Raw genomic sequence first — 19013 nt, 5'->3', positions numbered from 1 at the left:
TCACGGTGCTGGCCGAGGCCTCGTACCGGCGGGCCCCGGCTCCCAGCTCAGCCCTGCTCGTCCGCTCCTCCCAGCCCCTGCCCGACGTCCAGGCTACCGAGCACCTTCCGCCCCGGCCCACCTTCATGCCACTCAGCCGGAACCCGGGGGGCAATGCCAGCTACCAGGTGTATGACAGCCTGGAGCTGAAGCGGCAAGTGCAGGAGAGCCGAGCGCGGGCCAACTCGCTGCCGCCTTCCACCTCGACCTCGAGGCCCCCTCTGCACGGGAGCCAGACTGGGAAAATGAACTGAGCAGCAGCAAACGGGGGCGGGGGCGGGGGGCGGTAGGGCATGGCGAGAGGAATAAAGAGCGCCAGAGTCCAGGAAACATTGGTGGTCTGTGGCTTGGAAGCGCCACTCCTTCTGCCAGCCTGGGTCCCTGCCCTTGGCTTCCTGCAATAAGAAGCCAGTGTCCCCTTCTGGGCCTGAGGGTCCCCTTGGTTTAGTGGCCACAGTCCTGCCAGCAAGCCCCTCCTGGTCCTATACCATGCACTAAGTAGATCTGCAGCTGCAGACTCCAAACCACTGGTCTCTGGGCACCTCCTCTGTGTCTCAGCTGTCCCTGTCCCCAGAGAGCCTCATACAAGAAGCTGCTTCCAAACTGGGAGGTTCCACATCTGGGCAGGTCCAGCTCCACGCCCAGTGAAGGGCATGAAGAAGGCTGAGGCTCTGGACTCCAGCCAGGCCTTCCCCAGGGCTCTGAGGCCAAGGTCTTCCTAGTCTCAGGAGGGGCCAAGAGATGGAATGTGTCATTTGAACAAGTGAGCCAGAGGGTGGTGAGTGAATGATTGACCACTCGAGGGGAGGTGGGCCGGCCTCCGGGCCCTGTTTGACTGTCCAGGCTCAGCTTACCTGACCCTGGTTACCAGCGAATGCCACCCTGGGCCCTCCTTTTCCTCCCCCTCCCTCATTGTGACCCCAACCACCTGCCCCATTATGACCCAGTCCTTCTCCCCCTCTGGCTCCCAGTGAGTATGTGGAGGCCAGGGGGCCCAGGCAGTCCTGGGACCCGCGGCCATGGGTGAGCAAACCCACTACCGAGCCCAGCCGTGCTCTGGCACCAACCCCAGGAAATGCCAGGACCTAGGAGACTCAATTCTTCTGATCCTGGGCAGCTTCATCTTGCTCAACGTGGGGATCAACGTGGTGACTCTGGTCAGGGCAGGATCAGGGCAGTGGGGTTGGGGGAGCCCTGGGGTCTTGAAGGGGCTGAGGTGGGAGGGCTGCTGGGGTGTGGCCGGACAAGGGTTGGATTTCAGGGCTCACCCTGCTCCCGACCTCCCCCCTCCCCTGCTTCCCTCAGCTCTGGAGGCATCTGAAGAGCTCCTTGCGGACACTCTTCCATCACGTTTTCCCCAAAGGTGAGTGGGCGCCAGCGTGGGCTCAGGGGACGTGGGCCTGTCCCCTTTCTTCTATCCCTGCCTCGATTCTCAGCCCCTCAGGAACCCAGGCCCTGTCCCATCTCGCCTTTCCCCGCAGACAAGCAAGCCAGCTGTGTAGGCAGCCATCGCATGTGCATGCGCTGCTCCGTGGATCCCAACAACCTGTGCTCAAGAGTTTCTTCCCGCTTCCGCCATCGCCCAAGCTTCCTGCTCGGGCACCCAAACCACCTTGACTCCTGGCTACCAGTCACAAAACATAAGAAGGCTTCTGGGTGCTGCTGGATGCCGCCTCAGTGTGGACGGGCTGGGGCTCCCATGGAGGCTCCACGGGGACTGTGGAAGGAGGGGGTAGTGGGAGCTGGCGAGGCCCCTCCGGTCACAGCCTTAAAGTCCCGAGCCACCTTTTACTCCAGGCAAGAGACATCTTCCAAGCTCCGCAGGATGAGCAAGGTGGACGTGCTTCCACTCCGCCTGCCCCAAGAGAGCAAGACGAAGACCCCAGACTATGACCCAGCCCGGGCCCAGACCCGCCCCCCAGTTCAGCCCCCTGCGCATGCTCCGGCCAAGGCCCAGACCCTCTCCTCAGCCCACCCGCCTGAGCACACCCCCCCCCAGGCCGAGACCTGCTCCCGAGGCCACGCCCATGAGCACACTTCCGCCCAGGCCCAGGCCTTCTCCCCAGTGGACCCCACTGGGCGCACACCTGCCAAGGCCCAGAACTTCTCCTCAACCCAGCCCTCTGAGCACGCCCCACCTCAGGCCCAGACTTGCTCCACGTTCCACCCCCCTGAGCACACCACCCCCCAGGCCCAGACCCCCTCCCCAGCCCTCACCCCTGAGCACAGCCCTGCCCAGGTCCATGGCCCTGAGCATACCTCAGCCCATACCCCAGCCCAGGCCCAAGCCCAGGCCCCCTCAAATGCCTCAGCCCAGTCCCTGGGCCACACTTCTGTCTGCACCCTGACCCATGCTCATCTGACCTATACCCATGCCAACACTCTGGTCCCTCCCCCACCTTCGGCCCCAGTCCCTCCCCCAACTTCTGCCCCTGCTACTACTCCTGCCCTAGCCCCTACACCAGCCCCTGTCCCGATCTCTGCCACAACCTCTGTCCCAGAGCTGGTCATGGCCCTGACGACCACTCCAGTCCCTTCCACCACCCCTACCCCCATCCTAGCTTCTATTCCCTCTACCTTGTCTGCCTTCAGCCAAGGCCTCTCCTCCGGCCAGGTGGTCTACGATGCCCACAGGGTAAAGCAGAACGTGGTCCATGTGTGTCCCCCTCAGAACTCTGGGTACTCCAGAAAGGACTTGGGTACCGTCTCCAGGCCCCAAGAGGGGCATGGTCTGGTGAGCTCTGGTACAGCTGAGCAAACACTGAAGCAATGTAGTGGGGACAGTGCCAAGCCCTCCACAGGATCCATACTGGGTTACCTGGAGTTGGGGAATATGGAATGGAAGACCTCAAATGATGCCAAAGACAAATTTGTGCAGTCCAAGACCTTCCCTTACTGCAGCTTTCATCCTTGCAGTTCTGAGAAGAGAAACACGGACCCCCAGGCTCCAGTCTACCCCAAATTCCTGGTGTACTCCAAGGATGCTGCACCTTCTCAACCTTGCTTCCATTCTCCAACCAGTGCCCAGAGCTCACCATGCGCCATGCCTCCACCATGCACTCTTTCTCTGCCTCTTGTTTCTCCCAGATCCTTTGTCCTTCATCAACACAGCAACCACCAGAAGCCCTCCGCCTTAATACAACCCCCCACCTTTCCCCCAACCTCCAAGTCTCCTCCGTCTGTCCTCTCTTCCCAGGGCCCCATCCCTCCCCAGTTAGCCACGACGTCCCAAACCCCAAACCAGCCCCAACCCCCTGAACTTCGTGAGACTCTAGACCTCAACCAAGGCTCTGTCCTCCAAAGGACCCCAGGCCCTGCAAACGAGAGTAGACTTTGCAGAAACCCAGGCCTTACCCCAAATCCAGGCCTCCACAAGAACCCTCTAGGAACTGACTCTGTCCAAGCTTTGGGCCCACATCAGACCCGAAAGTTATTTAGATCTGAGGCAGTTCCTCGAAAGGAGGATGCAGGGCAGCACATACCATGGACTTCTGTCCCACCCAGTCAGAACTCCTGCTCTCCCAAGGCTCAGTTGACCTACAATGACCTGCAAACCTTCTCAGAGGTACCTGTGCTGATTGAGCTGCAATCATCCTCCCGGCGAGCAGGCAGCCAAGACTGGGTGTACCACCCCATGGATACAGTTCCTCCAGCCTGCCAGAGCTATCGCCAGATGTCTACGCCTCCCAAGACCAGCTGGAAGCCCTACTGTCCTGGGTCAGGCACCCGGCTAGGGCATGTGGTCTTTGACGCCCGCCAGAGACAGTTCAGAGCGGGCAGGGACAAATGCGAAGCTCTGTCTCCCAGGCGCCTTCACCGAGAGACATCCAACAACTCACCGGAGACCATCAAGGAGTGGGGATATCAGGGGACAGATATGCATGAGGAATAAAGAGACAAGAGAAGTGTTCTGTGGTTGTGTGAGGACATCCACCCCAGCCCCATCCCACAGGGCCTGATGAGGACCTAAACTATCCCTGCTTTCCCTCCATCGCTGTCTAGCTAAATCCGTTATCCCCAAGGCCCTAGAGCTGCATTGTCAATTACAGTAGCCACTAGCCAAATATGCCTATTAGAATATAAATTAGTTAAACTTAAGGAAAAGTAATTCTGTTAAAATTTAAGTGAAAAAGTTAAAAATTCTCTTCCTCAGGGAACAGAATTTCCCTGGCGTCCAATTCTGTTCCCTGGTGGTCCAGTTGTTGGGACTTGGCGCTTTCACTGCTGTGGCCGGGGTTCAATCCCTGGTCGGGGAACTCAGTCCCTGCAAGCTTCATGGCTTGGCCAAAAAAAGAAAACAATTCTGTTCCTCAGTGTCATGATCTTCTAAGTGCTCAGTAGTCACATGGAGCTAGCGGATACTGTATTGGACAGCACAGATTTAGAACGTTTCCATCATCATGGAAAATGCTATTGGAGAGCAGTGCTTTAGAGTTTAGAGCAATTTTCCTTTCCCTGTCACCCACCCCCAGCATCTTAAAGCTCCCCCAGAGCCCAGAGAACTTAGTTCTTTTTAGGGTGGCTCAGAAGCCACCCTCTGGGGAGGAGGTAAGATGTAGGCATGGACACCCAACGCCTGATTTCCCCAGACTGTGAGAAAGAGCCCAGGCTTCAGTTTTCCTGATCTGCTCTCTTGGGTCACGACCAGAGGTATGCAAACTTGCCTCCCCCGTTCTGGGCTGTGTTTGGGGCTCGTGGTTACTGAGGGAGAAGACCTCTCTTGGTCAGTGACTAGGAAACCTTGTGTTTGAGGCTCCCCAAATTGAGCCTTGGATTCTGACGGTCCCCTCCTTCATAGGCCTCTAATTTTCTCGAGGTGTCTCCACTTAATTTTCTTGCCCATGGACTTAGGCCTAGTTCACTGTGGAGACAGACCCCTGGGAAAAAGGAATGTAAGAATTCCTGGTCCAGCATGCATTGGTCTAATCTGTGAGCGTGTCTCTGGTGTCCTATCTTTCTGTCCTATTATTCTGGCTCCTAGTTTCAGCCTGGACTTAAGCTGTGTCCATGATAGCACTGGCCGCTGAAAGCAATTTCCTTCCCCTCATAATTTTTCATTGCCCTGCCCTAGCCCAGCTGGAGTTTCCTCTGGACTTGATTTTCAGTCCTGATAACTCTTCTGTATACACACATAAGCTGCGAGATTGCAAAGTGTTTTCCCTGCCACCACTTGTGTGTCTGAGGTGGGCAACACTAATATGTCCCTTCCCTGAGTCAGATGTCCATCCCTGGGTCACTACAGGCACACTATCGGTGTGTTCTTGTCTAACATTACCACCACCGATTCCAAGGAGATACGTCCCAGCGGGAGAGCCCATTTCCAACACCTCTCTGGCTCAGCTCTGACCTTGGACAAGTCATGTGCAACCTTTCTAGGCTTGCAGTCTCACCTCTAAAATGAAGTTATAATTGCATGCAAGAACCCTTCTAGATTTAAATGACCAGGGCTCCTCTACTCCCAAGTGAGATGTAGAGTCCCCTATTTCTCCGCATGCCCTAGTGTATGTCCCTCATTATTGTTTGCTATTCAGATCCATCCTATTAGGCCTCTATTCTAACCCCAAGGAGTGTTTGTGCGGTTGACCTGGCCTTGTAAAGACACAGAATAGTTTATCTGCATAGAAACTACAACTTCCGTCAGGCACTACTTGAACGGAACCGGAAAGGACGTGGGGGCGTGGCCCCAACGCCCTGGTAGTTTTGAAGACAAACTACAACTCCCAGGATAGCCGCGAGAACTCTGCAGAGCGAAAGGATGGACTGAACTCTGACTGGAGGCCGGGCCGGTCCGGAACCACCCCGACAGCCTCCAGAAAGGGGCGTGGTTATAATTTAGGGGCGTGGCCTTGCAGGCAGCAGGAAGAAGTTACCTGTTGAATCTTCCTATCCATTCTCTTCCCAGCCTTTGTAGCTACCCCTAAGAGGGAAGCCGTAAACCACTAGCCTCTTCTGAAAAAGAGGTAAGGGGACGTAGACAAGGGGCAGCGAAGGAGGCTACTGCATTCCTTAGGAGGGGCCAAACAGCTACTTTCTACCTGCTGAGTCAGGTGAACCGTTCCATGGGGGCGGGGAGCAGCGTATGAGAAAAGGGCAAGGACGGAGGAGGTGTTTATTTGTTCCCTTTCAAGACTAAATTTAGGGCCCTTCGTCTGCAGACCCATTGGCGGACTGTGCCTTGGGAACCCTCTTGGCCTCTGGAAGAGAAAAGAACTGGGGCCAGTTTTCCTCAGCAAAAGGAACGGCCCGTCTGGGCTTCCTCCCGTCTGTGTATTTCCTAGCCCCAAAACGACAGAGCCATATGGCTTCCGCGGTCTGGGGAAGTGCTCCCTGGTGGGGCCCACCGCCCCCAGCCCCAGCCCGGCCGCTCACGGACATCGACTTCTGCTCTGGGGCGCAGCTGCAAGAACTAACCCAGCTGATCCAGGAGCTGGGTGTGCAGGAGAGCTGGAGTGAAGGTCCCAAGCCAGGACCAGATCTCCTCCAGGCCAAGGACTTTGTTTTCTCTTTGCTTGGTAAGTAACCCTCCCAGCCTTCGGGAACTTGCCGCTCTCAGCTCCGCCTCACCCCGCCCCGGCTCTGGATCACGCCTTTACGATCCCTTCTCTTTCCTTAGGTCTCGTTCACCGCCGGGACCTTCGCTTTCCTCCTCAGGCAGAGCTCTTGCTGCTTCGTGGCGGGATTCGCGAGGGCTCCCTGGATCTGGGGCCTGCGCCTCTAGGTCCCTACGCTCGGGGACCTCACTACGACGCCAGCTTCACCCTCCTGGTGCCCGTGCTTTCGCTAGATGGCACTGGGCAGGAGCTGCAACCGGACGTGGGATCCTGTTACGCATGGCTCTTCCTCCCAGAGCAAGTACGCGGAACCTCGGTCCGGGAGGCATGGCAGGATTGCCTAGGACCCCCAGTCCCAGGAGGACGTGATTCGATCCACCCAGCCCAAAGCAAAGAAACTCCCAAGGATCCGCAAATCTCCGTGGACCAGCTGCACGGTGACGTCACTGAGGCTGAGGCACACGAGTCTTTGGAAAAATCACCTAGTAATGTTTCAGTGCCAGAATTGCCTCAACAAGACGTAACCGATGTTGACTTTCCCTCACCACTGAAAAAAACGAATGGTGACGTCACCAAAGCAGCCGACGTTAGCCCAGTGCCACAGCCGTCGGAGGCTCGGGAGGCATGGCCCACATTGTGCCCCGCCCAGGTGGCTGCCTGGTTCTTTGCTTCGCTGGCTGCGGTCGCTGAGTCCCTGTTTCCGGTCCCGGGTGCCCCGCGCTTGGTCCACGCAGCCCGCCACGCGGGGGTCACCACCATCCTCCTGGCTACGCCTGAGCCCCCGCGCCGCCTCCTGCTTTTCGACTTGATCCCCGTGGTGTCCGTGGCCGGCTGGCCCCAGCAGGCTCGGAGCCACTCGTGGGCCGGCCCGCTGGCCTCGGAGTCGTCTTCCTTCTACCTGGTGCCCGGCGGCGGCGGCACAGAGCGGCCGGGCGCCTCCAGATGGCAGCTCTGCTTCGCCCGCCAAGAGCTGGCGCTCAAGACGCGCATACCCGTTCCCCTGCTGCAAGCGCACGCGGCGGCCCAGGCGCTGCTGCGCCCGCTGGTGACCGGGACTAGGGTCGCGGCGCCCTATCTCCTGCGGACGTTGCTCTACTGGGCGTGCGAGCGGCTGCCCGCGCTCTATCTGGCGCGACCCGAGAATGCGGGCGCCTGCTGCCTCGGGCTGCTGGATGAGCTGGGCCGGGTGGTCGAGGCCGGGACGCTGCCCCACTATTTTCTGAGTGGCCAAAAGCTCGGTGCGGGGGACGGCGCCGCTTCGCTGCTCCGGGCGTTGGCCCTGCTTCGCAGGGACCCTGCCCGCGCCCTGCGCGTCGCTGTGGAAGAGGCCAAGGCTGCACGCAAGGGGGGCGGCTTAGCCGGCGTGGGAGGCGGGGCCCATTAAAGACGCTGTTCCTACTAACCTGGAATGTGCTTCTGTTGGCCAGCGGGATGTGGAGGGGACTGCTCTCCCCTCACCTGGGAGACAGGCTGAGCGCCTTGGGCCCGAAGAACCCGTTCTAGAAGGCCTCCTCGCCGGTTCCTCCGCTTCCTCCCACCCTCCTCCCGCCGCATCCCTGGCACAGGTCGTTCCCTTCTGGCCTCTCCACTCTCCAAATCTGTGGCCAGCACCCCTCCTGCTCCCGTGCAGCCTCTGGCATCCATCTCCCGCCAGTTCTTATGGTCTTTTCTCTTAGGAGTCAATAGGGATGGGGGTAACATATTTGCTGAAAAAACGTGTAAAGGAGAAAGGTATGGAGACCAGGGACTGACCAATTTGTCTCACACAAAAGCAGAGATATTAAGGAGGCCGGATTTCACCCCAGGCTAGACCTCACCACCACCGCTATCTCTTCAGTTATTCCCCCCACCTTCCTCATCCAGTTCTGTCCTCCATCCCGGGCAGTAGGGTCCCTTTCTCCATTCTCGGGGCATCTGCCATTCCATCTATCTAAGCCCAACCTCTCCCCCAATCCAGAGTTCCATTCAGTGGAGTCGCCTCCTTGTCCCTCCTCCTCTGAACCCCGAGACATGCGAGACATGCGGCCTTGTCTCGGCTCCACCTGTCTCTAAGACCGTCCCCACTCCCTGCCTCCAAGGAACCCCAGGGTTCCGCCCGCCCAGCTTCACCCCCCCCCACCTCTTTCCCGGAGTCTCCGCCCCCTGCCCCGCCCCCGGGCCGGCTCTCGGAGGAGGGGAGAGCTGCTGTCGCCGCCGCCGCCTCAGCTGCCCACAGCTGCCGCCGCTGCCGCCGCTCCGCTTGGTCCAGCCGCCAGGCCCAGTGCTCACTTCGCCAGACCAGGGCGCTCTGCGGAGACACCCTCACTCCTTCCTGGGGTCCGGGACGCCTAGCCGGGCGTGGGGGGAAGCTCCGCTTGCGGGGTACAGGGAGGGAGGAGCCTGGAACCAGAGCCAGCGCCAGCCGTCCCCGGATCGACAAGATAGGACAGGTTGAGGGGCGTCGGGGAAGGAAGAGGGGGTGCTATAGGCAGTCCCGGGGAGGACAAGGAAGCCCTGTCGCAGAAAGCTCTGATGCGCTCTGACTTATAGCGGGTCTGTTCACATCTGGGGACCCGTGACAACGTGGGTGCACTCCTCTCTCGGGGGGCTGGTTGGATTGGAGGGCGTGGGATCTAAACAGCACCAGCTGTCCCCGAGGAAATTAGGGGCTGCCAGAAAAAAACAAAAAAGCCAAAAACCTATGCTCCTTATTCCGAGGTGACAGAGGGCCCTCCAGACAACCACCTGGTGTAACCACTAGGAAGGGCGGATTTGGAGGTGACTTCAAAAGGAGTGGAGGGTAACAAGGTGAGGAAAGGGGCTCAGCAGCTGGAACCCTGTGCCACTAGAAATGGGGGTGACTTGGTAAAAACCGGTATCGTCCAGAGACAGGGTCTGGGAACCTCTTCTTGCTGATTGGCGACAGTCTGGATATTTCAAGGCATAGTTTTTTGGGGATTTCAGTGAAAAAAAGTGGGGGATTCTTCACTTAGAGGGTGGCAAAGGAAAAGACACCAAGGTTGGGTTCTTCCTAGACACTGGCAGCACCCCAGCAGGGGTGGGGTGAGCTAATATCCCCAAAGCTAAGGACCCACACCCTTAAAATTACAAGAGTGGCTTTGGCAGGAGTGCAGGGCCCGGAAATAGGGTGGAAAGGTGCCTGGGGATATTGGAACCACATCCTGGAAAATTTGAGGGTCTTGGCTTTGGGATAGTGTTAGTGGGGGACAGGGACACTGGAGATCAGAGAAGGGGGAGTTTTCTGTGGGGGGCAAAGGTCGGGGGTGGGGTCAACTGAGAGGTACATAGGCTGCTGGGTCTGGCGAAGCTAGCACGAGGCCCAAGGGTGGGAGCTGGTGCCTGGGGTGGGGGTCGTCTAGGGCTTATCCTCAGGTCCCGTGGGTGAGGCGGCGAGTCGGACCGGAGAGGCAAGACCATGTCCTGGTGAGCTAGCGGGCTTCTCTGGGGGGGCCCAGCGCGCTCCGGGAGCCTGCCGGTTTTGGGGTGTCTCCTCCCGGGGCGCCATGGCGGCACCGGCCAGCAGCCTGATCCGGCAGAAGCGGGAGGTCCGCGAGCCCGGGGGCAGCCGGCCCGTGTCAGCGCAGCGGCGCGTGTGTCCCCGCGGCACCAAGTCCCTTTGCCAGAAGCAGCTCCTCATCCTGCTGTCCAAGGTGCGACTGTGCGGGGGGCGGCCCGCGCGGCCGGACCGCTGCCCGGGTGAGTGGCTGGGGCGGGGTCTCCGGGCCGGGGGTCTCTCTGCCTGGGAGGTTGAGGCCAGGGACTCGGAAGAGCGGGGCCCGACTGACGGCGGCTCCCCGAAAGTGAAAGGGGGTGCGCCTGGACCACAAACTCTCGGCCAGACGATGCCTCAGTTTCCCTTCTCTCTCGCCCATAACCCCGAGTCTCCTTGCTTTCGAGGGCAAGGGGAAGGCTTGAGGGGCTAAGCCTGGTGCCCCGAAGCCTGGCAGCTCCCGCTCGCCCCCCCTCCCAACACACGAGTCCCCACCCCCACCGTCCTCTGCCTACGTGCGGTCTCTCGCGATTCTTTCAATGCCGAGCGGAGGGGCCTGGGGGTTCCGGACGCCTGGGTCACCCCGAGGGTTTCTGCGGCTCCGGCAGCCCCGTCCCCGCCCCGCTTCTCCCGCTCCTCCGAGCCTTGGCTCCGTTCCTCCTCGCCGAGCTTGCCTGGCTCGGTACCAATCTCCCCAGCTCTCCCCGGGGTGTCCTTGCAGCTACCTCGCCAGTCCGCCCCTCTGTGCGCCCTCCTCCCGTGACCTGCACTTCAAGAAGGGAGCTGGGCACTCCCCCATGACCGCCTACGCGACTCCGAAATCGGGTCCCACGGGCTCAGGGGACCCTCTGCCGCGAGCAACTCAGACACACTACACGGCTGGATACCCGCACGGAGACTGGGGGTCGTACCATCTACGAGGGGGTACCGGGAACTCGGCCGCAAGCGCCGGGGGAGGAGAGTTGTGAGGGTTAGCGTGTGGTCCCCGTCCAGGTGCGACAGGCGGGAAGTCCCTCTGGCCTCGCTCCCGCCCGCTCCCAGCTCCCCTAGGGGGAGACCCCCCCCCGCCCCCCGCTGGCGTCCTCCTCCCCCCGCCGCCGGCCCTCCGCAGTGGTACGGTCCGCAGCCCACCCTTTGAGTGGGACCCAGCCCCCACGTGAGTCAGCCTGCCTCACCAGCTCCCTGGCCCCCTCCCCCATCTCCTTGGTTTGCTACCGAATATCCCCCATCCCAGGCGGGTTACCTGGCTGAAGGGGAGAGGCTGAGCCTCAGGGAGGGTTGGGCCCCCGCGAGCCAGCAGACTGACAGACAGACAGACAGACAGATGGGTCAGTGTCAGACAGGCCGGCGCTGGGCCAAGGCGAGGCCCGCGAGAAGCGAGCGGCAGCCGCAGCAGCAGGTGCTGAGTCAGCGTCAGGCCCAGTCCCACCCCCACTCCTGAGGGGGCGCCCCTACCCTGGGGTCACCTTACTGCCCCCCACATTCGCAAACACACTGCCGCTTCAGCAGCTCTGCCTGTCTCCCTTTGTTCTCTGCCTTTCCATGTATCTCTCCCCTTCCTCTACCTTCTTCTCCCTTCCCCCCATTCTGGTTGAGCTGTAGAGTTGGAATTAAGCCTTTAAATAAATTTCAATCAATTAAACTGAAAGCTGGTTAGAGGAAGCAGAAGGGACCCACACCCCAGCTTCCTCTGGAGTCAAAGAGAGGTGGGAGAGACCTTGCTTAGAGGGTCAGGGAGCTGGGGCCCTGGGACCCTCTTCCTTCCCTCCATCCTCCTTTCTTTCTCTCCTCTGATCCCGCCAAGTGTAGCAATGTTTCTGGGAACAGAGATGTCATGTTCCAAGATGAATGTCTCTTTCTCCAGAGCCTCAGCTCAAAGGCATCGTCACCAAACTGTTCTGCTGCCAGGGTTTCTACCTCCAGGCGAATCCCGACGGGAGTATCCAGGGCACCCCAGAGGACACCAGCTCTTTCAGTGAGAGGGGAAGCCAGCTGCTGGGTGGGAAGGGGGAGAGCAGGCATAGGAGATGACAATCCTATTGTGGCTTCAGGTTCTGTTGTTTTCAGTCTGGCTCTTTGACCCCGCAAAGGAAGAAGTAGAACTGGGACCAGAATTGAGGGGGGGCTCAGATGGGGATTGGAGGCTTGGGGTACTGATACCTCTTCTCTCCACCCCCAGCCCACTTCAACCTGATCCCTGTGGGGCTCCGTGTAGTCACCATCCAGAGTGCCAAGCTGGGTCACTACATGGCCATGAACGCTGAGGGGCTGCTCTACAGCTCGGTGAGACAAGGGGGCAGAGTGGCCTGGAGTCAGGGGACTCCCCTAGCTATAGCCTTCCCAATTGCAGATATTTTGCAGCTCAGGGCTTCCTCTCCCTCCAGCTCCTGCCGACACCCTGTCCTCACTGCCCGCTCCCAAGCACCTCCTCTAGGGTCCCTCCAATCCCTTCTCCTCCAATAGCCTCCTAAACACCCCCAGGCTCTTTGAATGTCCAACTCTTTCAACCTTTTAGACCCCCTGTGTCTTCTCCAACCTCCTCTAGACCTCATTATTACTCACTTCCCCAGAGTCATTCAGGATACTGGGGAAGGATTCAGGAACTCCTCCAAGCAGAAATTCCCTCCAGGTCCCCTGGATGGTGAGAGGTTGGGAGTAGAGCAGAGAGAAGTTATCTTCTCATTCCAGGCCCCCAGAAGTCTAGTCCCTGGCCCTCGGGGGCCACCAGACTCTTCCTCACCCTCCCTTTCTCCCAGTGCCTGCGTGGGCTCAGAAGTTGGCTCTCCCAGTCTCAAACGTGTGGATTATATCCTGCCTTGTTCTTCCCAGGGCTCCCTTCTGTTCAGTGATGTGTCTTTTTGTCTTTCTGTCTGTGTGTGCCTTTCTGGGTCTTTGTCTCCTCAGCCACATTTCACAGCTGAGTGTCGCTTTAAGGAGTGCGTCTCTGAGAATTACTATGTCCTGTACGCCTCTGCTCTCTATCGCCAGCGTCGTTCTGGCCGGTCCTGGTACCTGGGCCTGGACAAGGAGGGCCGAGTCATGAAGGGAAATCGAGTCAAGAAGACCAAGGCAGCCGCCCACTTTGTGCCCAAGCTCCTGGAGGGTGAGTATGGACCCCCAGGGAAGAGGTGGACCACATGGGACGGTATTGACCTTGACATGGACATTTAGTGACACACAGCTAAGGGGCTATAAGTGTTTTAAGAGGACACATGCTATGACAGGTCAAGCCAGGAAGGCTCTGGCCTTTGGAGGTTTGGGAAGCTCTCCTTCTGTGGGTTCCCAGAGGAGGATTGTAGGGGAAGGGAGCCCTTTCAGAGCTCTCTTGGTGCCTAACTCTCCTTCCTGCTCCTCTCTCTCCCCTTCACAGTGGCTGTGTACCGGGAGCCTTCTCTCCACAGTGTCCCTGAGACCTCCCCTTCCAGGCCCCCTGCCCCCTGCCATGCAGTCCCCGGACTGGAGGCTCCCTGCCCTCGCCACCACCACAGCCTGTCTCCCAGCCCTGCTTCTGGCCCTGCTCTCACCCCTGCTGCCACGCTCATGCCCTGAGCAGCCAGGTCCCACCAGGTGCTCTACCCAGAGGGAGCCTAGGGGCCGGCCGTGACTTCCGGGGCTGCTGAGACCCTCAGATCCTTGGGCCCGGGAAAGGGCTCAGAGAGGGGGATGTCTGAAAATGGTCCTGGCTGATCACTTCTTTCCTTCCACACTCACACCCTCCAAAGCCTTTTCCCGAGATGGCGCGGGGGGTTCCAAAACTGACAAAACCAGAGCATAAATCTTCCGCACCCCGGGCTCAGCCAGTTCCTGGAGCCCTTTGCCCTTTTCATGGCCACCAAGCCATAGATTTATAGGTCCACTGGAGCTCAGGATTAGTTTCCTTCTTTCCCTACTCCACCTTTTGCCTTGTTCCAGACAGGTTCTGGAACACCAGGCACCCCAGCCGGGGCCATTTCTGCACTCAGGGTCTGTGCTGGAACACAGGCATGCTGCCAGGCTCTGTTCTGGATCCATCAGGCTTCTGTCCTTCACCCAGATGGACCCCTGGTTTCCAAGTGGAGAGAGGCTGGATTTGGGCCCTGTCCAGCTGTTGGTCTTGGCCTGAATTGAGCCAGTCTCAGATCACCACAGGTTTAACTTTCTTACCCCAGAGACACCCAATTCTAGAGCGTGATGTTCTAGACACGTACGGAGCCATACTTCCTTCTGAATCTCAGCTCTAGGACATAGACCACGACTCTCAGCCCTTCCCTCTAGGATGGAACTAGAGCCTATATAGCCATGTTATTGCTCTAGAGTAAGAGTTCTAGACCCACGCTCCCACCTTCTCTAGTGATACCTGTTAAGCAGGAGCTCTGGAAAGGACCCAGCTATGATTCACAAAGAACTAAGTTCTGGCTGGATCAAGAACCACTTCTTGTTTTCCCTAGACAATTTTCCAAAAATCTTATTCTTCCTATAGAATGCTAACCTTATTTTTTACATGCAGTTTCTAGCTCCTGCAACTCAGCTGGGGTCCTGCCAGGGAACAGAGGCTGAGGAAGGGCAGAGGAATTTTGGAAGGAATCCCTGGCTCATAGAAGGGCAGCTAGGATGGGGAAGGGGCCAGAACTATGGCATGACTGGACCTGTGCCTGGGTTGGGGGGACATGAACACTTAGCTACCTCAGCAGGAATTCCTTCCAGGTCCCCTTTAAAGCTGAGGTCTTTAGGGTAATGGGTCTAGAATAAAAAAGACAAATGGGACATAGCTTTGACCCCCCCAAATGAGGAGACCCCAATTCAGCAATAAGTCCCACCCTTCTCCCCTACGGGTCAGGCCAAGGAGGGTGATGGCCTCTTGGTCTCTAGACCTCATACACCCCTCCAGCTTCTAACTGAACAGAACTTGCTTTACCTCAGCTGGATGTCAGGTACCCAAAAAAGGCTCTGCTCCCAGGGGACCGGTCTCCACTCCATGCTTTCTCAATTAAAGACTATTTATACAATTGAAGTGTTGTCTGCCATCTGTGGGTAGCAGGCTTTGGCAGTTGCTCGGGGAGGGATCAAGTCCCAGGGGCGGGGCGGGGCGGGGCGGGTGGGCTGGGCTGCCCCCCAATAACAGGTGCACATTCCTGGGCGCCTCGTCACTTCCCCTGCGCTGGCTGTCCTGGCGGCTCACCCAAGCGGACTCACTGAGCGACGCGGGCGGGCTATGACACCAGGGGCGCTACTGCTGCTGCTGCTGCTGCTGCTGCTGCTGGGGGCGTTGGGGGCGCCGTTCGCCCCGGGTAAGTCTGGGCCTCAAAGGGGTAAGGTAAACATGAGATCTAGAAACAGTCATGCCCGGATCCCCAAGTAGCATCCTCCGTAAGGCCTAGAGCTGAGACATGGAATCCCAAATACTAGCTGGGTGACTGTGGGCAAGTCACCCCACCTGTGTTCTTTAGTGTCCTTGTCTGCAAAATGTGAAAAAATACCTACTTTCCGGAGCTACTGTGAATGAGGATGAATGGAGATGATCCAGGCACAGTGCCTGGTATCTGCTCTGAGCTCCTCCCTCAGTATTTTCCCAGGCCTCTGAGGCTTGCTGCGTAGGGAGGTGTTGTCTCTGCGTGTGAGTCAGTGGATACTGAGTCCTGGTCCCTTCCCCCCATTATCTTCTCTTAGCCGTCTACTGCGAGGCCTAACCATTTACCGGTAGAAATTCATCACCCTCTCCCTGACCCATCTTAAAATACAAATGCCCCCAAGAGAAGTAACACTTTGAGCCAGTAGGCAAGAGCTGGAGGTCTTGGGGCTCACCCCGAGTCTGGATGGGCTGGAATGGGTGAGTTGGGGTGAAGGGTAGAGCAGGTAATCACTGCACACTTCAGTTAAAGAAGGAGGTATCTTTCGAGCCGTGGGGTTTCTCCAACGGAGGCTGGAACACCCAGATAACAACAACGAGGAAGCCTCGGAAGTCCAGCCTTGACCCCTGCGGGGAGTGCGGTCTAGATACCCGGCCATAGGGGCAGAGCTGGCGGGTGGGGGGGCGGGGCGGGGCGGGTGGGCGGGGACATGCCTGCTCTGCCAGCTGATTGGCTGGCAGGTGCGCGCTGGCGGGGCCCGAAATTAGGGGCTACCAGGCCGTGAGGACCGCTAGTCCCACCACTCTCTCGGCCCCGCGGCAGCCGGAATCGGGCTTCTGCTTCCCAGCCCGCGGCGCCCCCACCACCTCGCTCCCCACCACTCCCCCGGCTTTCCGGGATCCGAATTTGGAGGCCCCTTAAAGGGTCCCCGTTGCTCTTCGCCCGGTCCTGCAGAACGGAAGTGGGGATCCTGGACTTCGGTCCCAGACGGTGGAGATCGGGATGGCTTCCGTGCTGATCCGAGAAGCCAAGAAGGGAGACTGTGGAAATATCCTGAGGCTGATTCGGGTGAGGGCTGCAGGCCGGAAACCGGGGTCCCAGAGGGGGTCAGAGCGGCGCTGCTGGAGTGGGGGCGGGAAGGAGGAGGTGGGAGCAGAGGGAGGAGCGCGCCCAGGGCTCCTCCTGCCTTAATCTAGCCTCTGTCCGCACGCTGTAGGAACTCGCTGAGTACGAGAAACTCTCAGACCAGGTGAAGATCAGTGAAGAAGGTACGGGCCCAACACCTGAGTCCTGACGGAGGCTGGGGTGGAAGTGACGGATGGGTTCCCCAGGCAGTAACTCCAGACTGGGCACACACCCAGGCCTTCTGTCTCTATCTCTTTGTCACAACTCCGATCTCTGCAGCCCTGAGAGCAGATGGCTTTGGAGAGAATCCTTTCTATCACTGTTTGGTAGCAGAGATTCTTCCTGCCCCCGGGGAGCCACAGGGTAAGAGCACTCCTAGCTCAGAGGCGCCCTCTCCAGTCAGCCTCAAAGGTCTCTCCCCCAGGTGCCCAGCGGCCTGACCCTTCTTTTTTTCTCTCTCAGGGCCCTGTGTGGTGGGCTATGGGCTATACTACTTCATCTACAGCACATGGAAGGGACGAAACATTTATCTGGAAGACATCTACGTGAAGCCAGAGTATCGGGGTACTGGGCAGAGGCCAGGCTGGGAGAAAAGCAACCCATAGACTGGACCACCATCCCTTGCCTCTTAATCCTAACCTATGGTCTTTTCTGATCCCCTTCAACTCAGACAATCCCTCTTTTTGTCTTTTTCTCCCCACATCAGGTCAGGGCATTGGCTCCAAAATAATCAAAAAAGTGGCTGAGGTGAGGAGAGGGATGGAGCTACAAGCTGGGCCCTGGCAAAGCAAAGCTGTATGGGAGGCACCTGGGTTGAATGGAGGGCGAGAAAGTCTTTTCCTTTTTGACCCAGGAAAGTGAGTGGTGTCTTCTCCCACAGGTGGCCCTGGATAAGGGCTGCTCCCAGTTCCGCCTGGCAGTCCTAGACTGGAACAAGGGGGCTACGGACTTGTATAAGGCCCTAGGAGCCCAAGATCTGACGGAAGCTGAAGGTTGGCACTGCTTTCGCTTTGAAGGAGAGGCGATGAGGGAGTTGGCAGGAAAGTGACGCCATCCCTTGGGGATCTCCATTTCAGCTTCTTCATCCCCACCAGCTCAAGCAGTCCTCAGAGACTGTCTCCACTGACCAAGGCCTCCCGGAAGGAAGGGAAGGAGGGTTGGAGGTGAATATTCCCAGATGGAAAGAACAGAGGTGAGGAAGAGGCAAGCCTTCCCACCTCCTTGTTAAGGGTAAAAAATAAATGAGAATTCCTATGTGTTGATGTGGTGTTGGGTGGAGGAATTGAGGATGTGACAAGCTTCAGCTATTACGACCCTTCCTCAGTGTTTTCTGGTCAGTGGATATTGCTCCTGGGGATAAAAGTGGGCCTAAGATGACTTTCACCCACAATGGACCAGAGTATTGGCTCTGGCCTCTAGCATATATATCAGGCTTGTTGGTCAGGTTTGGGACCCAGACAAAGGCCTCCAGTGTCTGGACTGGGCTGTGTGGAATCCGAGACTGAGGCAGGCCCACCGACTCAACAGATGGAACAGGCTGCCACCTGGTGGCGGCATTTTAGGGACACTGGGAAGGACCACTGGCCCCAACTTTTAAAAAATCCGCTCAGCTAGCGAGTGCTTTTTCTTTTTCAAAAGTCACAAAGCCTTTTTTTTCAGTTCAGCAGAACCAGAACAAACCTTTAGGACCCATGGAGACAAGAAGGGAAACAGGTTCATTTCCTACTTTCATAATATTTTATTATACAAGTAATGCAGGTTTGTTGTAGAGAAGTTTGAAGGGACATATAAAAATAAAATCCATAGCCTTACTTACATCTCTACTCTTAACCCTTTGGTACTGATTCCTTAGATTTTTTTCAATGTACATATATACATATAATTAGTTAATTATGTGGGGATTTATGGGATCAACTCTTTTGCCACCTGTTTTTTCATTTAACAATAAATCAGAAACATCTTCCTAAGTTATTAAACACATCCTCACTTCCAGTGGTAACATATTACTCCTTTTGTGGAGGAACCATTGGTTAAATGGTCATAATTTAGACACTGAAAGTGGACCAGCAGGTAACATAAATGTGTAAATTGTAAAACACAGGATCAATGGAGCCTAGAGAGTTGAAGATCCATCTTAAAATTCAAAAAAAAAAAAATACAATTCAGCCAAACAACACTTCAAAGGCCCAAATTCTTCCAGAGTGGTGCCAGTTTTGGGCCCTTAAAATGAGTTTACAACAGATGGGCCTTTAGGACAAACTTGATTGAGAAATAATGAAGCTTGTCTGCCCCTTCCACAGATGGGAGCAAGAAGAATCCAGTTTCATGCCCTTGGCTCATCTAATCTGGCAGGGATGAATATCTTTTAAACATGAACAAGTTATCTTTTGATGGCACTTTTTAAACTTAACTCAGAATGAATTATTTCTGGAAGGACACACAAACAAGCAGAGAGTGGTTGCTTCCAGGGAGAGGAACTGG

At 57.4% G+C, this 19013-nt stretch overlaps 3 protein-coding genes and 1 pseudogene across 16 annotated transcripts; all 4 read left to right on the top strand.

Annotated features, from left to right (window-relative positions):
* Positions 1-335: 335 nt before the first annotated feature.
* On the top strand, positions 336-4132 carry LOC309649978 (uncharacterized protein SPEM3 pseudogene; annotated as a pseudogene). The gene is made up of 3 exons: positions 336-1196; positions 1345-1402; positions 1521-4132. The product of its transcript is annotated as an uncharacterized protein SPEM3 pseudogene (transcript).
* A 710-nt stretch (positions 4133-4842) lies between these two features.
* LOC309649956 (transmembrane protein 102-like) lies at positions 4843-7992 on the top strand. Its single transcript, XM_082440643.1, has 2 exons — positions 4843-6551; positions 6653-7992. The coding sequence occupies exons 1-2, from the start codon at positions 6338-6340 to the stop codon at positions 7972-7974; spliced, it is 1536 nt and encodes a 511-aa protein (XP_082296769.1). The 5' UTR covers positions 4843-6337; the 3' UTR covers positions 7975-7992.
* Positions 7993-8126: 134 nt separating this feature from the next.
* LOC309649958 (fibroblast growth factor 11-like) lies at positions 8127-14818 on the top strand. Of its 7 annotated transcripts, none has more exons than XM_082440647.1 (6): positions 8127-9377; positions 10046-10286; positions 11945-12055; positions 12260-12363; positions 12985-13183; positions 13451-14818. In XM_082440647.1, exons 2-6 carry the CDS (start codon positions 10094-10096, stop codon positions 13627-13629), a joined length of 786 nt encoding a protein of 261 aa, XP_082296773.1. In that variant the 5' UTR covers positions 8127-9377; positions 10046-10093; the 3' UTR covers positions 13630-14818. The 7 variants fall into 7 exon arrangements, with proteins under 7 accessions (XP_082296773.1, XP_082296772.1, XP_082296774.1 ...); XM_082440646.1 differs by lacking the exon at positions 10046-10286 and adding an exon at positions 10802-11004 and having other exon boundaries at positions 8127-10013; XM_082440648.1 differs by having other exon boundaries at positions 8127-10286; positions 13069-13183.
* A 175-nt stretch (positions 14819-14993) lies between these two features.
* Positions 14994-17790, top strand: LOC309649960 (thialysine N-epsilon-acetyltransferase-like). 7 transcript variants are annotated; one of them, XM_082440658.1, is made up of 8 exons: positions 14994-15347; positions 16362-16513; positions 16624-16675; positions 16812-16895; positions 16995-17096; positions 17239-17279; positions 17413-17524; positions 17609-17790. In XM_082440658.1, the coding sequence occupies exons 1-8, from the start codon at positions 15272-15274 to the stop codon at positions 17656-17658; spliced, it is 669 nt and encodes a 222-aa protein (XP_082296784.1). In that variant the 5' UTR covers positions 14994-15271; the 3' UTR covers positions 17659-17790. The 7 variants fall into 7 exon arrangements, with proteins under 7 accessions (XP_082296784.1, XP_082296788.1, XP_082296785.1 ...); XM_082440657.1 differs by having other exon boundaries at positions 15001-15347; positions 17413-17790; XM_082440661.1 differs by having other exon boundaries at positions 15008-15347; positions 16362-16475; positions 17413-17790.
* The last annotated feature ends 1223 nt before the right edge of the window (positions 17791-19013 follow it).

The sequence above is a fragment of the Balaenoptera physalus genome (assembly GCF_965194825.1).
Source record: "Balaenoptera physalus genome assembly, chromosome: 20".
Taxonomy (NCBI): Eukaryota; Metazoa; Chordata; class Mammalia; order Artiodactyla; family Balaenopteridae; genus Balaenoptera; species Balaenoptera physalus.
The sequence above is the reverse complement of the archived record's forward strand: the minus strand, read 5'-3'. Positions and strand labels throughout refer to the sequence as shown.